Source organism: Carassius auratus, chromosome 2 (assembly GCF_003368295.1).
Source record: "Carassius auratus strain Wakin chromosome 2, ASM336829v1, whole genome shotgun sequence".
Lineage (NCBI taxonomy): Eukaryota > Metazoa > Chordata > Actinopteri > Cypriniformes > Cyprinidae > Carassius > Carassius auratus.
In genome coordinates this window covers 17,524,386-17,536,743 of record NC_039244.1, presented here as the reverse complement: position 1 = coordinate 17,536,743, position 12,358 = coordinate 17,524,386, and the positions used below count along the sequence as shown (strand labels likewise).

The 12,358-nt window shown below is 35.7% G+C and overlaps 2 protein-coding genes across 2 annotated transcripts in view; one reads left to right on the top strand and one right to left on the bottom strand.

Moving 5' to 3' along the window:
* LOC113118562 (nuclear receptor-binding protein 2-like) overlaps positions 1–12,358 on the bottom strand; it is a 465,395-nt gene that overhangs the window by 249,342 nt on the left and 203,695 nt on the right. The gene's annotated exons all lie outside the window — the stretch shown is intronic.
* LOC113118647 (cystatin-like protein) lies at positions 2,252–3,616 on the top strand. Its single transcript, XM_026287981.1, has 4 exons — positions 2,252–2,495; positions 2,656–2,751; positions 2,850–2,918; positions 3,048–3,616. Exons 1-4 carry the CDS (start codon positions 2,322–2,324, stop codon positions 3,159–3,161), a joined length of 453 nt encoding a protein of 150 aa, XP_026143766.1. The 5' UTR covers positions 2,252–2,321; the 3' UTR covers positions 3,162–3,616.

Sequence of the window (12,358 nt, the reverse complement as noted above, 5' to 3'; positions counted from 1 at the left end):
AGAGTCGCATGTTATGACGCAATCGTTAGCCTTTTTTTTTTTTTTTTTACAAAAACTGAATCTACGTGGCCATAACGTAAGATACAAGGTAATGGGAGTCAATGGAATACTAACATCAGGTGGGGGTCCGCTAGCCAATGGTGGTGTGTGTACCTTTAAAAGCAAATGAGCTGCTGCTTCCTGCTTTACCAGGAGAGGGCGGGGCCTTTCAGTCTCTTTCAGCAAAATGAACCAATCTTTTTCGAGTCATTTAGTTATTTTTTTTTTTTTTTTTGTCTAAATACACTTAAAAAGTTATGTGTTACTTCCCTAATGTTTACTAGTACTTACGCAAACGTTTATCACACTACAAACAATACAAAACTATAGTTTAATTATAGATTAATTTATTGTTAACGTGGGTCTTCAGTCTATGATTAGTTCCCCCTAATCTCTTATCTGACAAGTCTTCAGGTTTGAGTCATTCCTTCATCAAGTGACAGCTCCATAAGCTTTAACCATAGACAAAAGGCTTTAACCTATCATTATTTCTTTTGTCACGTGATGTGACAGCATTAGATAGAGAAATTAATTTACAAGCTTCTTTACAAACAGGTACATAATTATAATAATGATTATAATAATAACTATTATATACTCCTAAAGTTACTGCATTTCTGGTCTCAAATTGTAGCTTAGTCATTCCAAGAGCCTACATATCTGAAAAACTATGTGCACCTAGGGCAGAAGCTGATTTTATACACAAAGGGTGGTAACACCAAATGTTCATTTAATTTAGTTAATGGAAGTTAATTGATGAAGAAAAATCTGTTTAGAATATTAATTTTGAAAGCATCCTCACTTTACAGCATTTTTACACGAGTGCCTAAAACCTTTAACAGTACTGTAGTTTGCTGGTAGGTTTGAAGCATCTTGGAGACAATGCCACAGTTCTCATGGATTTAGTCTGGATTTAGATGATGAGTTCAGATCGTGATCTGATCACCTGAGGAAGATTGTGGAGAAGGACCGATTCCAGACCTTGGGGGACCTGCGGAAGCAGTGGACTGAGTCTGGAGTAGAAACATCCAGAGCCACCGTGCACAGGCGTGTGCAGGAAACGGGCTGCAGAGAAGCAGCACTGGACTGTTGCTCAGTGGTCCAAAGTACTTTTTTTTTTTTTTCGGATGAAAGCAAATTCTGCATGTCATTTGGAAATCAAGGTGCCAGAGTCTGGAGGAAGACTGGGGAGAAGGAAATGCCAAAATGCCTGAAGTCCAGTATCAAATACCCACAGTCAGTGATGGTCATGCCATATCAGCCATGCCATGTCAGCTGTTGGTGTTGGTCCACTGTGTTTTATCAAGGGCAGGGTCCATGCAGCTAGCTATCAGGAGATTTTGGAGCACGTCATGCTTCCATCTGCTGAAAAGCTTTATGGAGATGAAGATTTCGTTTTTCAGCACGACCTGGCACCTGCTCACAGTGCCAAAACCACTGGTAAATGGTTTACTGACCATGGTATTACTGTGCTCAATTGGCCTGCCAACTCTCCTGACCTGAACCCCATTGAGAATCTGTGGGATATTGTGAAGAGAAAGTTGAGAGACGCAAGACCCAACACTCTGGATGAGCTTAAGGCTGCTATCGAAGCATCCTGGGCCTCCATAACACCTCAGCAGTGCCACAGGCTGATTGCCTCCATGCCACGCCGCATTGAAGCAGTCATTTCTGAAAAAGGATTCCCGACCAAGTATTGAGTGCATAACTGAACATAATTATTTGAAGGTTGACCTTTTTTTTGTATTAAAAATACCTTTCTTTTATTGGTCGGATGAAATATGCTAATTTTTTTAGATGTATGCCAAAATCATCAGTAATAAAACAATAAAAGATCCGAAATATTTCAGTTGGTGTGCAATGAATCTAAAATATATGAAAGTTTAATTTTTATTATTACATTATGGAAAATAATTAACTTTATCACAATATGCAAATTTTTTGAGAAGGACCTGTAGTGTACTAAAAATTTTGGTGTTTAACAATTTTTTTTATCTTTTGAAACTTTAAAATGTTACTATAAAAACAACTCCACAACAAGAAGACATGTTTTGACACATTTTGTTCCCTTTATTCCTGATTTTTCTTTACTTGATCTTTAAAAAGTTCTTAAAGACTTAAAAACCCTACAGAAATCCGTTTTTTTTTTCATCCTCTTAGGGTAGGGCCTCTGCTTACAAAGCCAACCAATCACAGCTGTAGGGATCTGTGTAGACATAACACCAGTAACTGATTCTGAAAAACATCAGGCAAACAGCACAGCTCTTCAGTTACTGGTCAAGATGAGAGGCGTACTGTTCCTGCTCAACGCTCTGATCCTGCTGGAGTCAACAAAGGGAACGACATATGATGACTTAGATGATCATGCCAGAAATATTGTTAACAAGGCAATAGAAAAAGCTAATAAGGATTATGGAAAAGGCAAACACCTGGACTTTCACATCATTGCCAATAGAGTAAGTTATTTAACTCATAGTCTGTCATTTGTAGGTTTGTTCAGATTTTTGGTTTTCTGTGCATGTACTTAAAGTGTTCCATAAAAAAGTAAGCTTCTTCTACATTTATATTTGCTTGCCATTTTTATACTAGAGTTACATGTACGTATTTATATGACAGAATAACAATATGGTCAATGTGATACTGAGACCCACCTCATGTGACAAGAAAACACCAAGTGTCCATCGGAAAGACTGTACACTCCAAAATACTGCAGTAAGTTTTCACTATCAGAGAAAAATTGTCAAAATGTCTGTACAAGTCATTGTAGAAAAACCTGACAGTTTTACACACTTCTGTGGTGTTTTTCTCAGCCTCAGGTTTCCTGTATTGACTGTGAAGGAACCATGAAACAATGTTTACTTCTCAGAAAAACGGACGAGGTAACATTATATTTTACTATTAGTCCATTGGTTACATAAACCTCCTACATTCACAGAACACCATCATTATCCATCCTGTATGTTGACAAGATATTCCTGCATAAATAAATCTTAATGTTCTTATTGCAGATTCAAAAAAGGATGAAGGAATGTCCCCCAAAATATAATCCTGGGGCAGGACATATAATGTTTCAAATATCAGGAAATAAACAGCCACAAACTGGATGTGTTGGATGCGTCTGAGATCAAGGACAATTGCAAGTGGCCATTTTAAGAAAATGAAAAACCTTCACACACACATATATATGTGAATCATTTTAATATTTCTAACATTCCTTTTCTTGAAGGCTTAACATTTGTATGCTTTTGAGTAGTAAGCGTCTACTAGACTTGAGCCAAAGTTACTGTGTTACAAAAGCGGATGCATATGAACAAGGCGGCTAGATGTCTGTCTGAATATAAGAATAACCACAACAACTCATGACATGAGTAACATACTTAAGTAACCAAAAAAACAAATTTGTTTTGCAAGGTCTTCATATGAAGAACAAATTATATTAGACAAAAAATATGAAATTAGTCAATGTCATCTTTGTCATGCACATGTGCAGTATAACTGTTGTATTCTTTTTGTCATGAGGATTCTCTGTGATTGGTATGAGGTCATCTTGGCTGTGATTAAATCATATCTAAAGGCATTGTCTTGAGTCTGTCTGGTTACTGCAGGTATACAGAAGATGTAGTGGAACACTAGAGATCTTAGTACCGAGTGATGGTTTACACTCTTAGGAGATGTGTACGGTAACAGTAATTCCTAACTCAATTGTCTAACTTATTGATCTATAGTATGGTAAAATAAGTCACCTGTACGGTGTGCATTTTAGGACATCCTCAGACCTCAGTCATTAAATGAAAAGGCGTCATGCCTCAGACTAAAAGACTTCAGTCATCGGACAAAACGGCATCACGCCTCAGACTGAAAAGCTTCAGGTCTCATTAGGCATCAGACGAAACAGAACGGATTCATGTGAAGTATCGCATTGCCCCGCCCCATGTGACGTCACGCGCGCGCCGTTCAGAGGAAGTGGTATATAATGGTTGATTGATGGCAAACAAGGGGCAAGGAACTCGACCGGAAGTTGAAGTCGGGTGGGGGCTGCCATCTTTTAGCAGAACTTCACTTGCGTTAGCATTCCCATTGACTCCCATTCATTTTGGCGTCACTTTACATCTGAGGCATTTAAAGACTCTGTTTGTCCATTATTTATTTCTAAAGATACACGACAATGTATAAAAGGGCTCCATTACCTTCTATGTTACATTATGGCCCCGTATAAACAGTTTTTGTAAAAAATAGGCTAACGATTGTGTCATAACCACTCAACTCTCTGTCGCATTACCGTACAGACAGGAGGAGAAGCTCGCAGGCACTTAACTTAATATGGCGTACTGGCGTTACATTTTAAAATACTATACAAAATAATTAATCAGAATACTTACTCCTGCTCACTCACGACAAAGAACTCCCCGCTCAAGCTCGCCGTCTCTGCAAGATTAACGATGGCAGTTTTCACGCACAGCCACTTTGAAGATTTTTTTTTTTTTTTTTTTTTTTTTTTTTTTTTTTATTGAATACAAAATTATACATACAACCAAGGCAACTGCATTCCTTCTACAGGACATAAAGATATCGAATGATAGGCTCAACACAATTTAACCAAAAAATTACTAACAAAGGATATAAAAAAATAAAAAAAAGGCTATATCATATCTTACAACTTACTTAGACAGATAAATAAAATAAATAAATAGAAACTAATTAAATTAAATTTAGGGACAAAATCATACCAAATCATATGAAATCAAAAGATCAAGCAGCTTCAATGCATTCCCACCTTTCATTCTCTCAAGGGCTTTAGAATAACACTTTAGTTCTTTTTTAAACACCACAAATAATGGAAGGGACTTAAAGAATCTACATTTATGAATGAAATATTTTGCCATTATTACAATGTTATTAATCAAATAAAAGTTAACATAGCAATCTTTGGGAATACCAAATAAGATATGTTGTAAAGTAAAAGCAAAACCATCAACAACCACCTCTTTTTCTATCAACCAGTTCTGAAATGATATCCAGAAGACTTTGGAAAAATTACATGTAAAGAAGATATGGTCAGTGTCTTCAGAATGGATATTACAGAAGGAACAGGGGACAGTATCTATTTTAAATTTTTGATTTAAGAATTTATTAGATGGATAAATCTCATTAAGAATTTTGAAATGCGTTTCTTTTGCTTTAGGGGGAATAGGAAAATGTAAATAAGCAGTTCTAAGATATTTTACAGTATTCTTACTAAACATGTTATCTATCTTGTTTCTTTTAATTTGACAGGGATAACATGTTATTAAGACGATCTGTCTTAAATACTTGTTAGTACAATGAACACTTTTAAAATTAATATCTCCAATGAATAAAGTAGGAAGAGCTGGTTTAACTTTAGCATAAGAAAGGGAGCATCTCATCAACATTTTTAATCCAGAAGGTATTGCATTAATGACAGTGAAAAACTCCTTCGGGTGACAGGTAAATCCATGCTTCAATGTAAAAGCATTATAGTCTAAGAGGTTACCCTTTTCATCCATTAGATCCTTTACCGACCATAAACTTCTGCTTAGCCAATTCTTAAAGCATAAAGATTTGTTCCTGTGCAGTATATATTTGTTGTTCCAGATAGAAACAGTATGAGGTGTAAAATTGTGTTTATATGCCAATTTCCAATATAAGAGAACCTGTTGATGGAATGTTGATAGTTTCACCGGGAGTTTCGATAAATCAAAATCACAATTGAGCAAAAATTGAATTCCACCAAATTCTTGAAACAAAGCTGAGGGAATTGTAAACCAAAAACTATCTTCATTACAGACAAACATTTTTAGCCATTTGAGTTTTAGCAAAATATTCATGTTTTCAAATTCAATCACATTCAAACCGCCTTGTTCATAAGATTTTACAATGTCAACTTTGTTAATATAATGAGCTTTTTGTCTCCAAATAAAATTATACATTTTCCGGGAACAAGTTTTAATAAAATTTGTGGGGGGAGCTAAAGAAAGAGCTGGATAAATCAATCTGGATAAGTATTCGATTTTGGTTAATAAAATTCGACCAAAAATTGAAAGGTCTCTTTGTAACCAGCAATTTAAGATTCGGTTTGCTTTTTGTAGATTATTTTCAAAATTATCTTTCGTACAAATTTTCTGATCTTTGGTAATTGTAATGCCTAAATATTTTACCTTATTTTTTACCGGAATATTATTCAGACAAGTGATATCACTCTGATGAAGGGCAAAGAGTTCACATTTGCTTAAATTTAGCTGGAGTCCTGATGCCTTAGCAAAGGTATTAACTAATGAAATAGCCAGATGAATTTGATCCTTGTTTTTTAAGAATAACGTAGTATCATCTGCCAATTGACTGATTGCTATACTTTTATCAAATACATTTAATTTCTGTACCGTTCGATCATGAATAACTAAAGTAGACAACATGTCTGCAGCCAAAATAAATAAAAGAGGGGATAGAGGGCAGCCCTGTCTTATTCCACGACTAATAGAAAATCTTTGTGAAGTACCGTAAGGAAGAGAAATGGAGCTGTTCATATCTTTATAAATAATTTTAATAATATTGAGAAATTGCTCACCAAAACCAAAGAGCTCTAAAGCTTTAAATAAAAACCTATGTTCTAATGTGTCGAAGGCTTTCTTGAAGTCTAAGAAAAGAATATATCCATCATCCTTTATCAAATGATTGTATTCAACCATATCCATTACTAGTCTTACATTATTGTGAATAGATCTACCTTTAAGGAAACCCGATTGAACCTCATTAATTACCCCATTAAGGCCCTCTTTCAGTCTATTGACAAGAACGTGTGTAAAAATTTTATAATCATTGTTAAGCAAGGTGATTGGGCGGAGATTATCTAAATATCTATGATCTTTATCTGGTTTGGGAATTAAAATGATCAAGCCTTGACTCATTGTGGGGCACAAAAATCCATCTTCAATAGATTCAGTAAGAGCATTAAATAATAACATTTTCAAATCATTCCAAAAAAATTTATAAAAATTTCCTGTAAGGCCGTCGGGACCAGGGGATTTGTTTGACTTAAGTTTCTGAACTGCTAGATCGAGTTCCTCCATACCTAATTGTGCATCACAAAGATCTCTTAATTCATTGTCAATCCTAGGAATAAAATTACAAATTTTTTCAAAGAAGTCATCACATTCTTTTGGAGAAAAATTAGATAAATATAAATCACTGTAGAAATTATGAACTTCTTTACTTATTATTGTAGGATCAGTACTTTCAGTATTATTCACCATTAGGGAAATAATATTGTTTTTAGACTGTCTTCTTTTTTCTAATCTACAAAAATAGGACGTGCTTTTCTCACCCTCCTCTATCCACTTGGCCTTTGAGCGAATGTATGCACCTTTAGCTTTCTTGATATACAAGTTATCCAATTGTGTCTGAAGAGAAATAAAATTACTTTTTTCAATGCTACTTAATGCATTTTTGCTACAGTACTTATTAATTTCAGATATAAGTTTGTATTCATGTTGTCTTCTTAATTTGGCAAGCATTTTACTATAGCTTATAGAAAATTCACAAATTTTAAATTTAAGAAATTCCCATCTGGCTTTATGAGAACTGAAATCATTACTATTCTCAATTACTTTAATTAAATTTTTAATCTTTGCACAAAATCCTGCATTTTCAAGCAAATCAGAATTAAATTTCCAATACCCCTTTTTATATGAAATCTTACTCTTTGGCTCAACAACCAAGACAATAGCGCAATGATCTGTTAGAGGTGTTGGTGAAATAGAGCAATCCTTCACAAAATGTAACAAGTTATCTGAGATTAACCAATAATCGATCCTCGATTTGCTAGAGGCATTAGGTCTAAACCAGGAAAATTTATTGATGTTAAGGTTAAGATGTCTCCATACATCCAATACTTTAAGATTGTTGCAAAAGTGAGTAATCATAGAGTTCGGTTGAGATGAACTACTTTTAGGTGGATGCCTGTCAAGAGTTTCATCTGGTGTAACATTAAAGTCTCCACCCATAACAATATTATCTGTTGGGAATAACCTCTTAAAATTACAAATTAAAGAAGAGACCTCAGCAAAAAGCTGTTGATTTTGTTTTGCATTATTATGACCATAAACATTGACCAAAATAAAAAAGATAGATTCAATATCCAGAACAATTGCAACCCAATGTCCATTAGAATCAGTTTTAACAGAAATCACTTTACCTGGACAGTTGTTAAATAAAATCGCAGTCCCTGCAGAGTGGGAGGATCCGTGGCTTAATAGCATTTTATCTCCCCATTGATTCGACCAAAAAGCAACATCAGTTACGGTAGAGTGCGTCTCTTGCAAAAAAATACAATGCGAACCAGTTCCTTTACAAAATAAAAACATAGCCTTTCTTTTGACCTTATTTTGAATGCCCCGAACATTTAAAGAGAGTAATGAAAACGGTAACTTAACTGGAAACATACGAAGAACAAATAAAAATAAAAAATAGAAAAAAAAAGACACAGATTGCGAACTCGAATCAGATATGTACTAAATGGATGACAATTAACCGAGTACATATTTCGCAACCTAGCATTTCTCCAAAATATCACATCTCACACCATCCTACCCGTAAAAAGTTCAAGTAAAGGATTTCGTTGGGTCAATGCGTCGTCCTTCAATGTAACCAAACGGACCTCTGTAATACGCTTTTTTTCCTTCTTTACGTGCTTGAGCAATCAGCGGCCACAGAACGGCACGAGCGTTACGGTCTTCCTTCGTGAAGTCTTCCACAAATCTGACTCCCCGGTTAAGGCAAACAGATGAGTTTTTCGTTGATTTCCAAATTTCGTCTCTGTATTTCCGCATTGCGAATTGGACAATCATCTGTCTTGGTCTTCCTGATTCTTTCTTACCGATCCGGTGCACAGTGTCAATAATATCGTCTAACTTCTGTATCAAGTGCGGAGCAATTTCGGCAATCAGGTCAATCACCTCCCTGCGGGGATCCTCTTCAGACTTCTCCTTCATGCCATTAATCCGAAGATTCCATCTTCTTTTATATCGTTCAAGATCAGATGTTCTGCTTTCCAAGTCATTGTGTGCGGTGGTTAAACCTATGACCGATTTGCTCAACTCTTTGCACTTTTCTTTGCAGTCTTTAATTTCAGCCGAGTTAAATTCAACCGCTTTGGAAATCTCTGCAATCATGATGCAATTGTTTCGCATTTGATTCGCCAATTCTTCTAACTTTTCATCTTGTGAATCGAAGCGAGCAGATAGGGAAGTAATGGCTTGCAGCAGAGTAGCGTTGGTGATGTCCTCTTCTTGAGGTTTTAGCTTTTTCGACATATGTACTTTAGTGGGTGTAAAGTGAGAGGAATCACGGCGTTTCTCTAATGAATCAGTTGTTGTTTCCATCTCTGAAGCTGCAGTTTGAGCCACGCGATGGTCCGAAGGAATAATAATCTTGGGATGAGTTGTTTGGTGAGATTTTCGCATTTTCTAGGTCAACAACAATAACACCAAATCTTTAAAGTCACTCTGGGTAGGTGTAATTGAGAAACAAGCTTATTTTCGTAATAGAAAACGGGAGATGTCTAGGCCGCTTAGTGAGGGCGCGTGTGTTCAGCCCGCCATCTTGCCGGAACTCAGCCACTTTGAAGATTTACATCTGGCAGACAGGTTGCTGACGTCGTCAAGCTTCGTTTGAGTCTGCGCGTCAGAAACGGAAGTGCTAAAAAACGCTAAAACTGGGCTTCATTTGTCTCAATTGAGTTCCAATGGGGTCGCTGTGTCCATTTCTTTTACTGTCTATGATGGCAAAGGAGGTAAGCCCAGGGGGCAAGGAACTCGACCGGAAGTTGAAGTCGGGTGGGGGCTGCCATCTTTTAGCAGAACTTCACTTGCGTTAGCATTCCCATTGACTCCCATTCATTTTGGCGTCACTTTACATCTGAGGCATTTAAAGACTCTGTTTGTCCATTATTTATTTCTAAAGATACACGACAATGTATAAAGGGCTCCATTACCTTCTATGTTACATTATGGCCCCGTATAAACAGTTTTTGTAAAAAATAGGCTAACGATTGCGTCATAACCACTCGTCTCTCTGTCGCATTACCGTACAGACAGGTGGAGATGGAGAAGCTCGCAGGCAATTAACTTAATATGGCGTACTGGCGTTACATTTTAAAATACTATACAAAATAATTAATCAGAATACTTGGGCTTCACTTGTCTCAATTGAGTTCCAATGGGGTCGCTGTGTCCATTTCTTTTACTGTCTATGGAGGTAAGCAGTGTCTGATATATTATATTTTAACAGTTTTATTCAAATGTCCCGGGGAGTTTATACCAAACATGTAAAATCTACTTGTCTGTTGTGATCGACAATCACAAGCTCTCATTAAAACTTTGTCTCTGCAAAGAGCAACCTGTCCTGTATGCAGCAGCTTGGAATTATAAGTACTAAAGATTCTGCACTCATATGATAACAATCGGGGAGTGATAGTGTACACACCTGAACCAGCTAATCATCTCTTACTACTAGGCATACTAGAAAGTTCCCAGCAGGTGTGTCAAGGCAAGTTGGAGCAACACTCTGCAGGACAGCGGCCCTCCAGGACCGAATTTGGCACCTCTGGAATAGATGCTAGAGATCTAGATAGAGATCGCCTGGGATAGGAGCGACTTCATTGAAGATTGATATGCTGTCACTATATAAGGCAGGAATAAGATAATTTGGTGATGAATTAAAAACATCAAAGCTCAAGAGAGAATTGTTAAAAGAACTGAAAAAGATCAATATTGTTATCCTGTGATTAATAATGTTAAAAAATGTTAAAAATGTTAATGTTAAAAATAATGTTTTACATTTATAAATAAATCATTAAATAATATGATATGCCCCTGTGAAGCCTTCTGTGTGAATTATGCAATTTTGAGTCCATACACAAATATGAGGAATGAGTCATCTAAAGCGATGAATAAATGGTAAGATAATAACAGCACATGTTAAATATTATACTCTGTATCTGAATTTGCATACCGTTATCCCTCGAAGATGAAAGGTTGATCCATTGCAGAGATTCTACAATTTTGGTTTATGTTAACTATGACTATTGTGAATTGTGTTGAATGATATCAAGTGACCAAGTTAAATAGAAAGTTTGATTTGAACAGACACATAACAGACACCTTTACAGTAATTTAAGTTTCTAGTAAAAGAGAAAAGACAATTAATTATTTGCAATTACATTATACACCATATTCTAGATTAAATAGAGGAGTTCTCTGCTGTTTTTTAAGAACTTTTGCTTTATTAAAATAGAATGGGAAACTGCTGCTCAACCACAAAAACAAAATTAAAATGAAATTAACAGACCATCGAGAGAGAATTTAAAAAGAGAAAAAGTGTAAATTAAATAAAAAGATGATTGCTCAAACACAACTGTGGTAAGAATTTACAAAGGATCAATCTGATTCAAGCGGTTCTCTGAGTTCTCACATTTTAGCTGTGACCGGGCAACTTCTGGAACAGTCAACTTGACAAATAGAAATTAATAGACTGGAATTAGAAGAGAAGCAGAAACCCGGTTTCAGAGAGAAGAGAAAGTAGCTGATGGACATTCAGCTTCCCTCCCGAAAGAAGAAGTTAACACTTCTGAATAAATGCAAGAAAAGGTGAAACTTTCACTTGAGACTTTTCCAAACAACTAAGAGAACATCCTGCCATGCAAAATTGGCAGGATTGATCTAACGTTCAATTTACCTACAATCCACATAGAGGTAAAGGTAATTTTATAGATTAAATAAAAAATAACTCGAAATTCCAAACTTTTGAAATCAGAAATGCACGGTACAGGATAGGAATGTTTTTTTGGCGATGGATACAAGATTGTATGGAGATCTCCAATCTGCTTCTAAGCAGCTCATTAGAAGCAACAAAGAGTTTGAGAATTTTTAATTGCATAATACATGACAAATTACATTTGAGAAACTGAATTAGGCTCTCTCAAGTGCAGGACTGAGTAAATCAGAATATTCCAAATCATTTACTCTTTGATTTTGAAAAGTTAGGTTTTTGTCTGTGGTCTTAAACCCAACCCATGGTAATCAATATCAGATATTTTTTATTAATATCCTAACAATTAGACATTGTTGCACAGGGAATGCCACACAGAAATGTGAAGAAACATGATCTTTGCAAATGATTATTTGAACAAAATGTTAGTAGGAAAACACAAAAAGGAAGCAAACATATTAGTGTTGAATAATGTCATATCTGAAAAAAGTTAATATTTATAAATCTATTTACAAACCCAAATCCCAAAAGATTGGGA